The sequence below is a fragment of the Frieseomelitta varia genome, unplaced genomic scaffold (genome assembly GCF_011392965.1).
Source record: "Frieseomelitta varia isolate USP_RPSP 00005682 unplaced genomic scaffold, Fvar_1.2 scaffold_500, whole genome shotgun sequence".
NCBI classification, from domain to species: domain Eukaryota; kingdom Metazoa; phylum Arthropoda; class Insecta; order Hymenoptera; family Apidae; genus Frieseomelitta; species Frieseomelitta varia.
Window position 1 is genome coordinate 213,977 of NW_025110258.1, and position 20,128 is coordinate 234,104.

General features: G+C 44.1%; 1 protein-coding gene across 4 annotated transcripts in view; it reads right to left on the reverse strand.

Annotated features, from left to right (window-relative positions):
• Positions 1-20,128, reverse strand: part of LOC122533166 (homeobox protein homothorax) — a 228,059-nt gene that overhangs the window by 126,444 nt on the left and 81,487 nt on the right. For all 4 annotated transcript variants that reach the window (XM_043662605.1, XM_043662604.1, XM_043662603.1 and 1 more), the window contains one exon: positions 20,031-20,081. In XM_043662605.1, coding sequence (XP_043518540.1) covers positions 20,031-20,081 — 51 coding nt within the window. The remainder of the gene's footprint in view (positions 1-20,030; positions 20,082-20,128) is intronic.

A 20,128-nucleotide genomic window follows, 5' to 3' on the forward strand; every position in this document is an offset into this window, starting at 1 on the left:
GCGCACAATGTGTCCTCTATATCCGAGCCCGCGGTTTTGTTGCTCCTCGCAGAAGGCAGAGAAGCAGCGCCCGCCGCCTCCTTCCTCGCCTCCTTTCGCGCGTTTCGTTATCTGCGCCCGGCCAGCTCCGTGTTTCTCGCGCGTTTCTCTCGCCTCGATCGAACGCCATCGCCAACGCAACGTATGTACACACAAGCATATTGATGGTGGCTCGCCGCACCACGGCCATCGCGTATGAATTCGCGAATTATCGAAACCGAGAGACGCCAGAGACGCGACCAAGTTTTCTGCGCGAGCACCACAATATCTCCTCTATGCTCTTTGTAGGCTTGTAGATTGGGGAGCTTTCAATGAAACGAGAGAAAGGAGAGAACACAATTTTGATAATTGGACACTGGTAATGAATGGTTGGATTGGATGATGTACATGTTCACACAGCTGGTCTTGCGTTATGTGTTTTTTTTTTTTATGAAGAGATTAAAAGAAGTATCTATTCTATTGACAATTACATTGTTTATTCGAGTTTCAAATAGTTGATATTCCACGCAGTAAATGGTTAATATTTTCCGATTCTATGTTACATATATTCTTCACATAGATGTACATTATTTTCCAAAAACTTGAAGCATCTATGAATTTCATATTCGAAAAACAGACATAAACTCTTTCAAAAAAAAAAAAAAAAAAAAAATGTGAAAAAGAGTGCACCAAATGCCTCTACAACGTACAAGTTTTGTAACATTTGTCACTACCTCTCGCTATAATTTTTTTCAATTTCATTCACATATCTCCGTAAAACAAATTTCCCATAAACTTCCAATAAACACCCACTAACTCGTCACGCACTGCAATTCCTCGTCTTTCGAGTTTCATTCCAATAAAACTATATCCACTTCCAAGAAAAAAGAAAAGAAAAAAAGGCACGCAAAAAGCACAGATCAGAAACGATCGAGTCATCGCGATCCACGGAGGGTTAAACCTCCGTGTACACTCCTCGACGTACGCGTTCCTCCACCCCGCGATCTCGGCTGCGAGGTTTTGCCGCGATCGCTCATCACGTGATATTAATTAGCCTTGCAGCAGCACGCTGTTTTTCGGGTGTTTCAAGGCGTTGGCGGAAAATTTACAAGGCGATAATTTTGCGAGAAGATTGTGACGCGGTGTCTTTCTTTTTTCTTTTTTGACAAAGATTTTATTTATGAGGGGTTAACGCGTTCTCTTTCTTCGAGAGAGAGAGAGAGAGAGAGAGAGAGAGCAATTGTTTGTTAATTTAAACGCAAGCAATTTTCTACAAATTTCTCTTTCAAGGATATTTCACAGTTTTCCTTCCGTAGGATGGTCAAGTGACTGGTGATTTGAAAATTTCATTTGCTAGATTACGTTATTGTGCAACAGCAAGCTGGTTCAATCGTGCATAATTCTCCGGGGCAGAAAGACCTAGATCATTCGGCACTAGATCTGTATTTATTCCAAGTGTCGCTCGAATCACTTAAACATTTCAACTGTCTCGGAATTTTACCAGCTGTTTGCAAAAGACGAAGTGTTCACCTTTGATAATAACCAAACTCGGCCGATTGATCTAACGCGTGGAAATAGACAGGCGTGTGTTTTCGGTGCACGGAGAGTAGAGCGCTCGTTTTCTAGTCGATTACGCGGCGTTCGGCAACTTTTGGCGGCCAGTGTACTCCTTCAATGCCAACTAATTTGCCCAAATTAAAGGGAACGAGACGGATCGCTAGCCTGTCAGAATTAGACACGCCGCTCGAAATAATTGACCATCGGCTGTGTTACGCCACAACTTTCAATCCCTGAAACATGTTCCCAAACTGTTCCCTCCCGTCGTGGAGTACGCGCAATACGAAACGAGACGCGAGAAACGCGAAAGGAGCGCGTCGCCATTGATTAAAAGAAACGAGAAGCCCGAGGAACAAAGAGCCGAGAAAGCTCGAAATTACTGGCACGGCGTGGCAATCTAATTAAAAGCCATCTCGAGACCAAGCCGCAAATTAGCTAACGCGACAACGACGCCCATTAATCTGCGCCAATGAACCCCGTCATCCTCGACACCTACAAACTGCGCGATTTCTCGTCTAACAGCTCGGTTTTGACGATATACCCGAGTCGTTCGCCAGCTTGCCCTCGTATTAATTGATCCTCGTTTACCGAGAGAAGAATACGCCAGAAGCCCCGGCCAACGCCCAAAGGAAAGTTTGCATATACGATCCGCGTGATCGTTATCGCGTTAAAATAGCTAACGATACAGGTATGTCTATCTTGTGAATTTTATTCATAGTTGCGCGATTATGCGTTGGCATGCACGTGCATGCATAATTTACAGGAAACAGCTGTTGACAGGAAGAGTTTCAATATGCGAATCATTGTCATCGCGGTAATGTGTCGGATACGAAGTAACAACGTTTGTTGCTAATGTCAAATTACAGTCTCGTTAACAGTTTCAAACTGGAAGAATTGGAGGCGAAATTAAGCTCGGCGCAAGCTCAAATTGCGTCGCGTGTGTGACACTGTATAGCGACGGAATAAACGCTACGTATATTTTCGGTGAGAAATCAAGAAATCGGAATAGAATGTGCGATTAATGAAAATGTAATAATTCTTTGCTCGTGTCTGTGACATATTCAGTATATGTAAAACTTCTCTCAAATTTATGCAATTTCTAATTTTGAAAATTAGGTGGATAATTAAGAATAAGGAAATTTTCGATCGACGAGAGCGGAAGAAGAACCGAAAAGATTCGAGAAACTCGGTATCGGAAGCCTTTGTAGAATATCCGGGGGCCGATATCCAACGGAATTTCCAACGGGCCAAGAGGATCTACGACGTCGTAAATCTCGCGGTTGACGCGGCGCGGACTGATGTGATACTAAATAGAAATATGGATAAGCGGCGCGCGAGAGGCGAAAGAAGGGAAATAAATTACGCCTCCTCCTGTCGCGTGGTCACCGCCACCGGAACCAACAGCCTCGATGATTTAATAATTGTAACCGATAAACGAGCCATCGGCTGCCGCTAATTGAGTCCCGTCGCGATTCTACTGTACTCGATCTCACTTCCTTCGATTGCTTTGGACGGATCGATCGATCGCGATAAATCGTCGATATTACTTCTCCGCTTTATATTACATTTTACAGAGTTACGAAGATTCGATGACTGGCCAGACACAAAATAAACCTCCGTTTACGCGAACGAAATTTTAAGCAGTGTCGAATTAATTGTTGCATTTATTTATGATATAGTCTTTATGAGATAGTCTTACGTAGAATGAGAGCTCGTCTTATATAAAGAAAGTGGGGGGATATAAATATAAATATCGATTTGCATCAAATGTTGAATTAGTCTTAATGATTGTTACTTTCTTAGTGTCGAAATTCGGTAGATTTTAAATTTAAAAAAAGCTTGTTAAAAGAATATCCATCAGATATGGACCGCGTAAACCGGTGCGTGCGTTCGTTATTTAGAGCGTCTAATTACTAATTAAAGTATTACGCAAGCTGTTTACATTAATGTCGAAAGTATAGTCTAAGAGAATCGTCTCGATCTAGCTTGTAATTCAGAAATTAAAGGCTCCGAAGATAAAGATGACAGGATATAATTTAAGCAGAAAATTACAGACGGAATGAGCTACGGTAGATTTGTACTCTGCCATTAGTACAACAATTTTAAAATATTAGATAAGATTAATTCCTTTTTGCTTTTTTTAAATTTATGTTGCCAGTCTTGAGAACTTCATGTGAAATTCTGCCTGCTTGTTGGAAAAGTTCTTTATCTCGGGAGGTTGTTTAGTTTCTCGGCTACAAGACTGATAAAAAAAAAAAGAAAAAAAAAAAGAACAAAGATTCCTTCAACCCTATGGGGAAGGCTGCCACGATTAATTTAAGTAAAGCGGTATCTACTAACAGACCGGCTACACATCCATGGACGAATAAATTTCATACGCTGCTGCTAAGTTTCTATAATGCGTGCTTTAAATTCATAATATGTACATCGATCTCGTCAGAAGATGATGTCAGAAGATAATACTACAAGAGATTATACAACTTATTCTTGTTATTGTTAAGAGAAAAAGAAAAATCAGAAAAAATTTATTTCCGTAGCGTGGCTGACTGACAAGATTTTATCAAACGTTCGGATAATAAAATATCGTTTCCTAACAAGCGTTTAAGAAAATATAATTGCCAGATACTTATGGGAGATTTGCATTTATGGGAGATTTATAGGTGCAATGCTTCACGCGACATTTATTATTCTAACAGAAATTAAATATATCCAACATACGATCGCGAAAGTAGATATTTTCAGAAATATCCTTGAAGTAATACAATTGCCAACTAAAACTCTTCTTCCCTTATTTCCAATGAAATATTTTTGTATTCTCAAATTTCTGCACTATTAATCTGTCATTGTGAGTTTAGCAAACAAAAAGGATCTGTAATGTTTCAAGACACGGTTGATAAGAACTTTTTTCACGTTCTGATTCTTTAAAGTTGCTAAAAAATGTAAGTTGCAGCAGTTGAAAGACACAAATACAGACACGGAGAGAAGGAACATATACAGCAACTGAATACATTATCGAGCGGTTTATCGTAGAAAAATAGACGACAACCGGTCGGTCCAAGAATATCCATATACCAAACAACAATTCCGATAACATTGTTAAACATTCAATGTAAGGAAGAGTCGATAGCCAAGTTATCTGGAAGCGCAACCATGGGACGCGCATACGACAAAGCGAATCGCGTGACGGCGCACCTCGCCGTCGAATACTATACTCCTTTTCGTTCGTCTACATACGTGCACGAGCCGCGTCTCTAATGAATGGTCGTTAATTGTATCAATTATTAACGAGGGACATCGCGCGGACGCCGCGGACGACTCTTATCGATGTCCACTGATTTACGAGCCGAGGTCTCCTCCTCCTCTTCTGCTTCGCTCGTAGCTGCCTCTCTCTCTCTCTCTCTCTCTCTCTCTATCTTTCTCTCTTCGTCGCGTATACGTCTCTTCGTCTTGTACCCACCACGTAAACCCTCGATTCGACTCTGCACAAACACTTTGTCGATTCGCGGACCGCTTCATTATCGCTCGTGTCTCGTGCGTCCAGCGTCGAAAATACCGCGCGACGACGCCTCGCCGCCACCGGCGTCGTCCCCTCCAGCCACCCCCTATTCCAACTGGTAATTAATTTCCAACCACCGATCCCGGTCACTGTCACGATCGCGTGTAACTTATTCATTGGCCATTTGTTCCCGAACCATCTTATCGTTCACCTCGTCTTCTCCCACTTGCTTCTCTCGCCGATCTGCTTTTTTCCCTCTTCCATTTTTATACCTTCCTTTCTCCTTTTTCTAGAAATTAGAATTGTAAAAATAAGAACTCGAATTTAAAACTGTTGACCTTTTGCGCTGGGAATGACTCGCCGCGCGCGTCAAGAATTTTTTGTCCCAAAATTGCAATATTTCCTCGGTTTTATAATTTAAATGTTTAATATTCAAGTATAACCCAGGCAAAGCAAATAATAAATGTATTACTTCTCAATAATTTCTATCCAGTGATATCATATCGACGAGTTTGATAAAAAGAATGCGACGAATTATCGTGTACGGTTTGGTCACTCGTTATGGTCCGCAATCAGTTGCCAGCGCAAGTGGAGAATTAAACTTCAAATTCGTTTCTTGGTTTCCCCGAGAAATATCGATAAGAGCGTCAACCGATGCTCTGTGGGAGGGTCGAGTATCGATACGTGTTCACAGATCACGCAAATGATTTCCTTCGTTTCTCTTCCCAAAAGCGTTGACACGCAATTAAAAAAGAAACCACGTGTCTCAGGGAGAGTTTGAGAATATCGTTCGCGGAAGTGTAAGAGGGCGAAACGTAGGGAAACGCAAATGGTCGCCTCGAGGAGGAAGCGATGAGGCACTTTCGGCTAGGACGACGGACATCGTTTCCCTGGCTGTGTATACAGGAGGAAACTGTTGAAGAAGCTGCGCGGTACACGGTAGCCGAGAGCGCTGTGCAAGCAAGGGTCGGTTTGTCTACGACCCTCTGGCACGTTCGACGAGCCAACACACTCGATGCGACAATATTTAAATATTGTTAAGCAGCGCGATACTCGCCGTCGACAAACATACCGCACCCTGCCGATTTTATGTTAAACGAGTCTCTTGACCATCTACCGAAAAAAAAAAAGAAAGATTCATCCTCTACGGATAAATTTCAATCCTCTACCATTTCTAGTTAAAGTCTCGGAGAGAGTTTCGCTGTGCTTCTTACGTATTCCCTTTAAAGGCGAGACTGTAAGCTTCGCCATAATGCAAATTATTATGAAATTCTCTATTCCGTCATGTGTGCTGAAGATGAATCAATAATCCATCTATGAGAAAGTTGCCAAAAGATCGACTTTTAGTGTCTCGATCTGACCAAAAATTGGGGAACTGCTTCTCTAGAAATTCGATGCTGGAGAGGAAATGTCGTAGAAAATCTTCCAATTACCCCGAAAGTTGGACGTTCGAGCTGGCTATTTCTGAATAGATTGCCTCACTTTCCTTTCTTTTTCCTCCCCCCCCCCCTTTCCCCTCCGCCGCGAGGAATCATCTTTTGCCCGTTTTCTCTTTCTTTCTTCCCTCGCGGACCACCCAGGCTAGGCGATAACTTCTTTCTTCCCTTTCCTTCGTTTTTTCTCTTTTCCCCGTCTCCTCCCTTTCGGCGGCAGCTCTCTCGCGGTGGCAGCAGAGACCTTTCGCCCGTCCTCCATGGATCTCCTCGTGTTTCTTCTCGGTCGTGTCCCATATATATATACATATACATGTACGTGCATATACCTACACCTCGCGGTCGTTCTTTCTGCGCACGGAGAAGACTATGGGCACTGTGGGTTAGGTTACGCCAAAGCCTAGGACTCTCTCTCTTTCTTCCTTCTCTCAGTTGTGACGTTCCCGTCGACTCGTCGGGACTATAAATCTCCGGCTATTAAGACGGTAGTTCACCCGTTTTGATGGCCCGTGCCAGCCAGAACACTATCGTCTTAATACCTCGCGTTATGCGCGCAAACACCGGTGCCAGCCAAGGGTTGCACGCGTCCGCGTGTTCCCACTTAATTCGCTGCCTCTGGCGAGCGGCAACGATTTTTCGTCGTTACTTTCGGGTGATCTCCTGCGAGATATTTACTTTGACGATCTCTCAAAAGTCGGCGTATAATGCATTTTTAAAAGCAACGAGAAGAGCATCACATCATCCTGCTGCCAGTGTTTCGCTTCGGCCGCGTGGCTTTCTATCGACGAAGAAACTTCTCGAGTATCGACACTCGACAAACTAAGCGTTAGAACTTTCCCCGGTTGCGATTTATTCCTGAACTCCGATGCTATTTATAATTGCTGCCAATTGACACACATAGAACGACGAGATATACGTCAACGGCCTTTGACTGACATTTGTCATCCGCTCGAGATTATTGCATCAGGAACAGGCGTTTACGAGACGTCTTATTGTAATGAAATAAACGATCGTTTAATTACCGGGAATGACAATGCGTAACTCGCTCGTAAAAATGATAAATATCCCGGCATGTAAATCTTACCCAACAGCTGATTGGCGACTTATATCGTTTCGAAGCAAAGATTATCAATATTTTCCCAGATAAATCTCGGAATAATCATGTATGCCAGTGTGACACTCGTCAAGTGACAGTTTCGCGCGTTTGTACAACACTGTCTCCGCCTGTCCGTCTGTCTGTCGTTTCTTTCTCTCGTTTCGACGCGATAGCGGAGCGACGCGTCGCCATATTCGGCGGGACGGAGAACGGCGCGCAAAAAACGAGGAATCGAGCGGGCCTCGCATGGAAATTTATTCGGGCGGCCGTGCCGGCCAGGAAGCAGCAGTAGCAGCAGCAGCAGCCTGCGTTCGTCGTTAGGCGTCGTTTTTTTTTTTTTTTTTTTTTTGTTTTGTTTTGGTTTCGATTCGGCAAATTTTCAATTTCACATTCGTACAGATTAGACCGTCGAGATACGGGCGGGGCGAACGCGAACGCGCCGAACCGAGCCGGCAATTACGTTAATCGGCGCTTGATTTACGATAACCCGCCGAAAATACGTGTAACGAGCACGCGTGGCTACCTCTCCTGCGCCACCACCTGCGTTTCACCCAAACGTTTTTTCAAGGCGTCGACGTTCTAACGAGCGCTAGGCAACTTTTCCAAGAAATAGAACTCGTTCTTCTCGCCGTCGATCGATTTCAAATGTTGATCTAATTAGCCGTCGTATCGTATTAATTACTGCGTAAATACGAAACTAAGTATTGTCGATCGCTACCGAGGCAAATCAGTCGAGCGAGTCTTCGGTCTATCAACGAAAGTAAATTAAAAAAATAAGTAAAGTAGTAAATTAAAGTATTTTAAAAAAAATTCTACGTACACTACTGTGTATGTAACGAATCTGCTTTGCATCGAGGAAACGACAAGTGAAATCATAGAAACATAGAATTGTAGAATCTGCTGATGGAATAGTTTCTTCAACTTTGTGGTACCATTAGTCTCTCCCGTTTCCATAATTTTCGCACGGGAAAACGAGGTTACGTAAGATCGTTCGCGAAAGAAAAAGTCACAATCACGGTCGCGGATGCATTTTTTTCAACCGCGACAACTGGCAACAGGCGTCGATCGTGCCCGGAGGTGAACCTATTTTTTCAAGCGCATCGTTCACGCCAAGGTAAACAACACAACGCGGCCGGAAACGGGAAATCGGCCAACTATCGCTTATCGATGGTTATCAGATCGCCTCAATGCACGATCCACCGGAATTTAATCGATACGCCGCGACCGCGCGAAATAATTTCGCAGTCAGATATTTCCTCGCGATATCGCGCGGCCGTTTCGGTTTCATTGCTGCTTAACCATTTCGAAATAATTAAACAGGCACACCGTTTCGTTTAATAACATGTAAACCATGTTTGAAGTTGCTCGTACAGATAAGTGGCAAGGGCATGGTTAAACGGCTCTGCAAAGTGGCTCTGTCGCTTCGTACTGTTTGCTTGTTGTGTTTCTGTTTTTGTTGCGTCCTGTTTTCCTTCGTTTTTTTCTGTTTTTTTCTCTTTTTTTTTCTTTTTTTTTTCTTTAAAGAACCACCTATCAGATTGTTTTATAGGAAGTCCTCTAATAGCCGCTATTACGCTTTATCTTGCCAGTTCGCTGTTGTCTCAATTGTCCGTTTGCTTCTCCATAATAATACCCGCGTTTCCGCGATACCATCGGGAGTTTGTAATTTTCTACGACTTTATTTTCCCCCCGTAGCGTTCGCATGTTTAACGCGCCACTCCATTAATGAACGAACGAATGAACCAATAAATCTTCTAGCTTTGCAAAGTGGACTTCCGTCCACTATAACGCCGTATCCGTAAACGACCACCGTACGTTTTCGACTTCCTTCCATCAGTCGTTGCACGCGTACGTGTACATCGTGCCATTACTTTTGCCGATACGTATACCCCAAAACGAAGGGGGAAAAGCCACGAGGTAACGGAACGTGTCAGAATCGTTACGTCGTTACGTTTGCAGATTGCGGAAAATTTATAAAGAACGGGGACGTTCCGGTAATTTGGGCGGGTGCATCGGTCGCGCGCACAAAATCGCGAGAAAGATCCTGGTCCTCGTCGCCAGTCCAGGAAGACCGGTATAATGGACCACCAGCGTGGCAGCGCGTTCGCCAGTCCCTCTGTTACGTTATACTTTACACATGCTTCTCTGCCTCCCCCATCTCCTGGAGAACGCTTCTTTTTCTCCCAACGGCTCGTCCAACAGAATCTCCGCGAGGCACACCTCCTGCGAGCCCGCGGACAGCTTTTTATTTCTAATTCGCGAACCGGCCTGCAAAAGAAACCAGACGACGACGATGCACGAGCGAAGCAGAGCGGTGTATCGCTGGCGGAACGACAGTGGCGTGGGCGTAAAGAGTTTCAACGGTACAGCCAACCGTTCTCCGAAATCGTCGCGATACTCTTCGAAATCATCGGCCGAGACTGTCGTCTCGTTTATGCAAGAATACTTTCGCAATAAAGAAACAGAGATCGATATATTTTTTCTTTTTTTTTTTTTTTTTTTCCTTTGGAGAGTCGTTCTAGAACCAACTTTTGAGCAGGAATAAAAATTGTTATTAGCATCGCGTGAACCGAATTTTCCAGTTGTCCAACTTTCGGATTCCGAAACTGTGGCTAGAAACTAAGAAATCATCGCGATCGATCTCTTTGCTCGAGTGTAATACCGGTCGAATTCAAAAGACACGTCTGTTTTTCAATAGTGACTCTAGAAGAAAGTTCGGCAACTGCTAAAACCTAGGTTCTAGAACGATTCTCTGAAAAAGATATCGATCTCTCTGTTTATTTGACGCGAGCCGAGTATTCTTGCGCAAACGACGAGATAATAAAGAAGAAAGTAGCAAAGTGGAAGAAGATTTCCAGATATTCCTTCAAACATCTTCTGCGGCAAATAAGCAAATGCAGATGTCTAAATAAATGACGTTGAGAAAGCAAATGGACAGACTGGAGAGACTGGTCGTTGAATTATTCAATCTGTCGCATTGTCGCTAGCTGACAATTTTGAAATCTCGTAAACACGCGAGACGGAAGAAAAAAGAAGATATTTCTGATTGAACGCCGCGCGTCGACAGAGAAAATAGCAGAGACGAGTTATTCAATTACCCAATCGCGTTTCCTACGCGTGTACGGGGGAAAGAAAACTAGCAAACAATTCTGAACGTCGTTGAGGACGAAATTGTCTCTCTTTGGACACGAAAATTTCATGTATCGGTTACGAGTCATCTGCGCGACGAGTTCAATTTTTCCGATCGCATATTCGAAAATAACGATGGGAAAATTGAAATTGTCGCGCAGATGACTCGTAACAGATACATGAAATTTTCGTGTCCAGAGACACGATATATATATATATATATATATATAATCAAACACGCAACCGGAGCCAACGTCGTTGTCTCCAAGACGAGCAATTATTCGCGTAAAACCTGGCTCGTGTAACAAGCTGCGCGTCGCGTACCTTCGAGATCCGCGTAACTACCGTTCTGTCACGTAGCTCGTTACCAGCGTCGCTCATTAGATCCTCGGAGCATCCGGGCACGCGATCGGACACGTAAATCACCTCTCGTTCGAATGGATCAACCCCACGTTCCCATAGTACTCGGGGAAACACGAGGACGTAAAAATTAAGGAACATCGTCTAGCGTATGTATGTAATTCTTAAATGTAGAAAATTCTCATAGAATTCAGAGATTCTTTGGATAGAATAACGTGGAAAGTGATGCCTGCGACAATTCCGAAGTCTGTTGAAGACGAGATTAGTTTGTTAGAGAGAAAATTTGAAAAAAATTCTCGAGCAGTGCGAAAGGTGGATACTGAGACAATGAAATGTGAATCTGACATAAAATTTTGAAGATAGGTATGTGATAAAATATTGAGCGGCGTACACAATAATTTCTCAAGAAAATTTCCAGAAAATTCACAGAATGCACGAGACTCGAGAAATCTTGAGTTTCCTTCACATTTTGGGTAAGACTGAAAAAAAAATTCTCGAGCAGGGGCGAAAAGTGGATACCGAGAAAATAGAAAGGAAAGAATTTTGTGTGAATCTCACATAAAATTTTGAAGGTAGATATGTGATAAAATATTGAGCGACGTATACAATAACTTCTCAATGAAATTTCCAGAAAATTCACAGAATGCACGAGACTCGAGAAATCTTGAGTTTCCTTCACATTTTGGGTAAGACTGAAAAAAAAATTCTCGAGCAGGGGCGAAAAGTGGATACCGAGAAAATAGAAAGGAAAGAATTTTGTGTGAATCTCACATAAAATTTTGAAGATAGGTATGTGATAAAATATTGAGCGACGTGCGCAATAACTTCTCAACGAAATTTCCAGAAAATACGCAGAATGAACGAGAGCCGAGAAATCTTGGGTTAGAGTGAAGAAAAGTGCAAAGATTCGAGACGACTCAAGGGTTGAAGGTAACACGCGCGTCTCGTCGCCGAGACGGGAAGATTTCGTCTCGGTGATCCTCGCGACACAGCTTCGGGTATCCTTGGCTCGCAGGGTACCGTTACCAGGCCGCTTCTCTTCTTGTACCGGCTCTCCGCCGAGAGCAGGAGCGTGCGTTTTGTCGCTCTTATTGGGGCTCGACTGTTCGACGCAAGGTTGCAACCGCCTCCGACCGTGTGGCGTCGTCGCCGGCGCGGCAGTTTATTCATGGAAATGGAGCAGATACGAAACAAAACGAGAGGGTATAGCTTTACTCGCCGGTGAAAGAAGAGGCTTCTAACGTTTCCTCGCTTGATTCTTTCCGCTCTCTCCCTTGTCCCTTTCTCTCGGCATCCCTGAAAAAATTCAGGGGGCGAGAAACGAACAAACGAATCGATCGTTTCCACTCTCTTTCACGCCATTGCGGAATGATTTATATTTAATTTTTTTATTCTCGAGGAAGGTGAAATTCGAATTAACTTCATTTACAAGCTGGTAAATGGCGCGTAAAACGTAGCAAGGAGAATGAGCTTGAGACTGGTTTCGAGACAGTATATAAATAACCGACATCGAACTGATCGCTGATCTCCTGCGACTTTTTTTCCTTTTTTTCATCAACGAAACTGCGGTTTCAAGCTTGAGCGAGAAAGAATTCGTATCGTAACGTACTCGAGCATGTTTTTAATAGCTTTTACCAATTAACAACCGCTGATATATTTGAAGAAACTTTGTCCGGTTATTAATTTTAATCTCTTTCTGAGACCGTTTCTCTCTGCAGACTCTAGACCGTAGACTATGATCGTTCGTCTCGTAAAACCGAACGTTTCCACACAAAGGGCCAAACAAATGCAAGTGTCGAATCGTGTTCGAGCAAGGACATTTCTCTTTTCAAGTAGAAAAGAAAACTGGTGTTTCGCGAATCAGCGAACGAGAAGTCAATTGATAAGTATTCGATGGACACGGCGTGATGTTAATTGATAGACGACTCATGCCAAGGCATGAATAAACGAATCTCGTCGAGAATCATCGGCACTCGTTCAATAATTCACTTGGCGCGATATTTCCAGGCAGTATTGAAATGCAGTACGATAGAAAATCTGCCTCCTTCGTCGCACCGAGATCTCACGTACATAAGTACTTCAAGATCTTCTTATTAATCGAAGTTGGCAGATTATTGCCCTATCATCATTCTCGTTGATTTTCTTTCCTCTCTGCAATTTCACGCGATAATCGTCCCGTCGTTGTTACATTTACCTGAGTCGTTTTATTAAACGACAATTAACTGACAGAACGAGACGTTGATTTTTCGAAATGTCAATTACGCAAGACAGTTGATGGATAACGTTTCGCGGAATAGACGGTAGAATTGGAGTGGCTCCAAAACTTTCGAAGAAACGTAACTAACGTCCAGCGTGAAAATTGCCGAGGGAGAACGAGACACGTCAGGAAGAAACGGACGTTTGTATTTGTATCGCGAACAGGATGCTCGATTCTCACTCGAACGCGATAGTTCCTTTGTACGACAGTAAATACAAGTTGGCCGAAGATTAGTCAATCTTCTTGTGTTTTTTTCTTTTCTTTTCTTTTCTTTTCTTTTCCTCTTTCCCTGACGCGCGCGTTATTACACGTTGCTCGCGTGCATCTCCTCGATTCATCCATTAATCATCGACGCTGCACTTCGTCTCATTTTTTCGTCTAACGTCCATTCAAACGCGATACGGCGTTTTTCTCCCTCTCTCCTTCGTGTAATTAGCTTCTTTGTGCACGTTGCCCCGTCCAGCCGACGTCTCCGCGGAGATGCCACGATACTTTTCCACTTTGCAACCGCGGCGGTAAAAAACAGCGCACCACCGTCGCCGCCGTACACAATTTCCGATGGCTCCTATGGAAAGAAAATAACTACTCGCCGAGAATTTATAGCTTCTTCCACTTCGACGGGGTCCGTCGTCGATAACCGTCGTACGGAGGTGGACTAGAAGTGGACACCAATTCCACGCGGAAACGAACAACTAAAACGCCGTCCAAGGTCGGTTTCCCATTACAAAACGATCCACGGTCAATATACCTTCAGGTACCAACGACACTGCGATCGCTCGTCGCTTTTGCCTTCATCTTTCTCGCCACAGTGTCAATTACGATTTTTATACGGTACTTTCGATCGTTTCGCTCTCGCGCGACTCGTTGTTTTTTAACGCCCTCCGAGGCGAATTTCTTTTTTCTCTTTCTCTCTCTCTCTCTCTCTCTCTCTCTCTCTCTCTCTCTCTCTCTCTCTTTGAAAGTTTGAAAAATAACACAGAATTCTGTGTCCCGACAGCGCGATGCCTCGATAGTAGCGAACAAACCGTTCAAAATTCAATATTTGTTTCGAGAGGTTATTTTAGAACGTATTGTTTTGCTCTAACTCCAAAGTGTCAGTTTTTTTTTTTTTTTTTCGAAATTAATAGCTCGAAGCTATAGGGCTCGAATGGATCATTTCAATGTCTGAGATCAATTTGGAAATATATTTGAATTAGAGAGTGGTATTGACTTCTCAATCTTTGGCCAACAAAGTGCTAAAAAAATACAAATAATAATAATAATAATATAGATAGATAGATAGATGAGTGCAACACAAAAAAAATCCGTACCTTGCACTTGTTGCGTAAATGTGCATCGTTCCTTGTCCAAAGATACACAGTGCAGAATAAAAAAAAAAATCTGTCGCCTGTTTCTAAAATTCCAGACGATTCGCGTTTCGAAACCGAGAATCGAGCATCGCGTGAAAGGGCGTGCGATCGACAAACATCGCCCGACCGAGCCGAGTATCCACGTGGTAATAATTATTCTCGAAACGTGAGAACGGCAATTAGTATCTCATTGGCTCATTTCTCACTTATGCCGATGGAAATATTATTGAAGCGCGAGTGTGCGAGGGCAGATTCCTCGGTTTCTCCGCGCGCTCGCCTGTCTGCCCGCTTTGCTCTCTTCCGTGGTTACAGACAGCGCATAACGCCGCGGTTTTCCATTCCTCGGTTCGTTTACGACGTCGTGGAAGACCTTTTCAGCCACCGTTTTGTCCGCCCACGACCAAACGCTCTGACCTCCGCGACGCGACTCGGAAGGATCCAGCAGCAAATGGCAGGAAATACGATCCACAGATTCGAAAATTTGAAATTTCTAAGAGTTACGCGTCATTTCGCTGTACTAGACGAACATTTTCGATGCTAAAGGTACTTCTCCATTTGAGAGTGAAACTGTCGCGAGAGTATTTCTCGCAAATGGATACCGTTTCTGAGAGTTGCTGTCCGAGAGCATCGCTCAACTGTTTGAGACAGAAAAAAATGGAGAGTACTCTCGAGAGAAACTCTCTAATGGAGAAGTACCTTAAGTTGTACGAGAGTATCCGAGTGTTGGATTAAAATCGTAGAATTTCAAATGACCCCTGATGACGAGGAAAGTCGAATTTCCTTTTAAAATTAGGTTCAAACGATACGAAATTCCTCTAAACACGAAGCGAGAAAAAACGAGACTCCGAGCCGTCGAGAAATTTCCGATTTCCGTCAAGATCGACCTCGCAACATCCATCCAGATAACGCGAGGGGGACAAAGGAGAGGGAAAAGTATATACACGAGAACACGGAAGATAAGGCTTCCGAGCTGAAGCTGGATGGACGAGAGACTTAAAAAAAAAAAAAAAGAAAAAAAAACAAAAAAGAAAGAAAAAGAGACCAAAAAGAGGAAGGTTACCGATGGATATTTTCGTTCCATCGGAACGCCTAAGATAAGATCCGCATGCCGGCTGGAAAAAACACGGATTCCAACGGAACGAATAGAGAGCGCGCTTACACCAGTGAGTCGAGGGATTCTCGCAAGAGGGCGAACGTGAATTCTCGCTTTTAACCCCGAAAGAAACCCTTGACCTTCGTTGAATTGAGAGAACGAGTTCGCTACACGCTTTTACCTCGTCCGCCATTGTACGTGCCTCTTCCGGCGTGGAACAACTCCCCGACTCCGTTTTGCATGCCGTTGGCTCGAAAGTTAAAGGTAGAAGCAATGGAAGAAGACCGCTGGCGGACGATTGCTCGACATACTCGCGACATACAAGCGTCGTTTTGTCCTGTTCTCAGCCGTCATTCGCGCGTTCCCAAGATGGAGAGACAACCGTCCAACGAATGGCGCGGCAACCAGAACACGAACAAGAATCGTTTCGTTCTGAGAGCGAAGAACTTTCGGAAAGAGAGACCCTGCAACAGATCTGTCGGAAGTTTTAATCTTAACTATTAGATATTAACTGCTTTGCTCTTTGTTCGATCGGTTTATCAATCTGAATATTCTAGAATGCGAGAGAATTCATTTGCTAAATTGAAGAGTCTCGGCTCAGACGTAAACGTTCGAGGTTAAAGAACTCTGTTTCTTTAAATTTACAAAATATTCTGAATCAATCGACTAAAAAGTGCCACAGTTTGCAGGATCTCGTCAAAAAGAAACTTTCTATTGTTGCACCGCGAGTGAATTTTCGAAGTAAGGAGCAATCCGAGACGAGACCGATCAAACCGCAAATTGCAGCGTTTTCGAGCGAGCGACTCGAAAGCTTGGAAACACTCGAAGAGCGCAACAATTCCCTTTGTGTCGGCGAGCCCCAGCTGAGGCGAGGCCCGCTCCTCTTTTCTACACTTTCCACGCGCTTTCCACCTAGGGGCCGCCACCACCGCGCACAGCTGCGTCGAATTTTCTGCCATCTCGAGCCCTTTCGTGCCTGTTCCCTCGACCGTGTCGCCACGTCGTTTCCACGCGACCTTTCCAATCAACGAGAAGCAGCAGCTCGGTCCGTCTCATTCGTCTCTGTGGCCGCGAACCTATGGCCGAATCTATAGTTATATACGACGAGTAACGGGGGAGACTCTTTCGTGGCGAAGCACTTTCCGTTCGGCGAAATAATCGCGGCAAAAACCGGGGCTTCTGCCGATCGGCGGTCGTCTCTCGCGAGAGAGACAGCAGGGAGAAGAGCCGCGAAGAACCTGCGTGTCGACGAGGAGCAAGAGGAGGAAGAGAAGAAAGGGTAAGAAGAAAGGGCCCCGGGAAAGGATGAAAAGAAGGAACGGAAGGGGAAAGAAAGAGGGGAGGGGGGGGAGCAAAGGGCGCGGACAGCAAAAACCACGCATGTTACGTGCCTGTTCTTTACGATACAAGCTCATTGCCGGTAGATTGCGATTTGCCACGGGCGTAATGAAGCTACGCTACTGGCTTTTGCCGGCGAATGAGCCACGTCGATTCACGACACTGATTTTTCGATTTTTTTCTTTTTTCCTCTCCTTCGACAGCGTTTACTCTTCTCGCTTCGTCAAGGTGAATTTTACAATTAAATTTCGATTCCTGGGTCAGTGTAGATATGGAAATTATTTATGGAAACGACGACGAAAAATTGTACGAGATGGAGAAGTAATTCGTGGGATGGTTGACGATCAAACACCAGTTTGTTGTGATCGGTGTTTCTTGCACGACGAAACGCTTTGGATTATTGCATCTGCAGCAACAGGTACAATAATGACGTGTGTAAGTGGGTCGATGAGTTTCGCGGCGTGTGATTCAAACGCCAGAAAGAGAATAGAAAATTATTCTCAAGGATCATGTTGTCCGTCAAAAATTTTTTAATTTTGAAATTTAAATGTTTTTATTACGCTTAAACGGCATTTCTCCCAACTTTCTTCCGCTAAACGGTAAATTTTATCAAATCACGTAAAACTGATTAAAAAAAGAGAAAGAAAGAAATCTAAAGGTACCTTAATATATGCGTATATACATTTTACTACCAAAACGATGGAGAGGTTGAAGAATATTCGAAAGCGACGCGGAATCACCGGAGTGTCCGGTCTCGTTTCCTTTTAAAATTTAGAAAAAAAAACCATACGCGTCTCGCTGTTACACGCTTACACTTGTTCAACGTTCACGGATGCATAATTCGCGGTAGCTGTTTCGATGATGCGAGACTGCACAAGTCGCGGCACACACTACCCCGCAACTATAGCAATATATATCTTGCTCGTTTTTTTTCCCTCCCCCCGTCCTTTTTCACGTGGTTTCCTCTTTTCCCTTCTGTTTTTTCTCTTTTCCTCTTTTTTTTTTTAGTTTTGTTCCATTCTGTTTCGACATTTTTTTCCTTCCTTTTTTTTTCGGTTTTATTTCGTTCGTTTTCTGTTTCAGCAGATCGAGACCGAGCGACAGTTGTGACAACAGCGGCGCGAGATGCGAGTCGGTACACCTTGCGTGGATGTTTGCGCGCGGACCGATGCCGTCCTGACAGCTCAGATAACGGGCGTGACATTTTGAAAAATTGAGGCCAACGATGCGAACAACGTCAACGAAATGCATCCTCGTCGTCCGTTTTCCTTCTCCCCCGTTTCTCTCTCTCTTTCGCTCACTCTACCGCTGCACCACCGCGAGCGTGGGTTCCGCGAAAAAAGCAAAAAAAAAAAAAAAAAAAAAAAAAAAAAAGAGCAACGTAGCGAAACAACGAACAAAAAGAGAGCCAACGCGAAACAACACGTACACCGGTTCACCATTAACACGCTCGATATATCCAATTTTGAATTACGAGCGAATATTCGAAAACGCGCGACACCTTTTCCCGAGCAGACGACACGCCTCTATAAGGCCTTCACATCGCTGAACGAACTTTATGATGAAATATCGCGATGCTCGTTCAGTGTCGCTCTTTCAAGGATGGTTGACACCGTGTATGCGACAACGACGTTTCTTCGTACTTTTAATTTAAAACTATGCACTTTGTACGATCGTGTATAATTATTCAAACAGCAGCCATTACACGCGAATAAATTACTTGGTCTCTTACGTACTTCCTAAGAAAGAAGTTCGAGAATAAAAACAACACGTGGCAAAATGTACGAAAATTTCTCTGCACGAGAGCTCTTAAATTTCTTCAATCGTATTCGCAAAAAATATGAACGCGCGAGCGTTGAATTACGCCACGCCGATACTCTTATTAATTTTCCAATTATTCGCGACTACGTCCGGGCGAAATATCGAGAGGAGGCGAAAATGAACGAACGAGAGAGGAACGGAGAAGGAGTACTGTCTCGGAGAAGGAATCCATAATGGCAGGCGGACGTTGAGCTGGCTCGAGCATCGATGGTCCTCATGCACGTCCTCCGTCTGGCAAGGAATACACCCGAGTTATTTAAAAAGGCCACTATCCGTTATCTCGATCGGAGAACGCGAAGGGTCGTTTGAAATATCTCTTCCTCCGGTGTGTTTCGAAGGTCTGCCATTCGAATGTCCGCTGGCCAGCCAGCGCACGAGGAAACAAAGGCGCGCAGAGAGAGAGAGAGAGAGAGAGAGAGAGAGAGAGAGAGAGAGTCCGGCAACGTGTCCTCGCGTCTGCTTTCTTTTTTAATTATCATCCTCCCCTCTATCTTCACACGCGTTTTGCTTCACGACTGAACTCCCCGCAAATCCGGTAATTCATGAACTTCGCACGGAGTAATAACTCCACCCAGCCAGAATGTTTCTTTCCACGACGATGTAAAAGAAACTAATTTACTCTACCGGGCACAATTTCCGATGGAACTGCTTCTTTTCAATTATCAGATATCAACGTTTACAGTCTCGTTACGCTATAGTTCGCAATAAGTCCAATATCCACGTCCGGTTTCTCGACTTTTCCAACGTCTCGCTCCTCCAGTCGCTCCGACCACGCTTAATTTCCACCGAGAATCAAACGTTGCCCGCGGCCAAGAGGGCGGTGAAACGTTTTCCACCGTCATTCTTCAAAATGAACGCGGTGAGTGGCCACTGCGAACGAGATCCACAGATAAAACTGAGAACGATTTAGCCTTCGAAGTGTACAGCGGGACGAAAAAAGGAAAAAAAAAAAAAAAACACGCAAGAACAGGAAGAAAACAAGTAGATCGAGCAAGGAAATGGTCGTTCGTGGTAGAAAAATCCGTGACACTGCGGCCGGGGAAATGACACGGCACACATACACATATAATATAATGTACTCACCAGCGAGTCCACCTCCGGATCCGCAATGTAGTAGGGTTTCTCTTGTCTGATCTGTAACAGACGAGCACACACGTGAGCAGCTTTTAATAATTAGACTC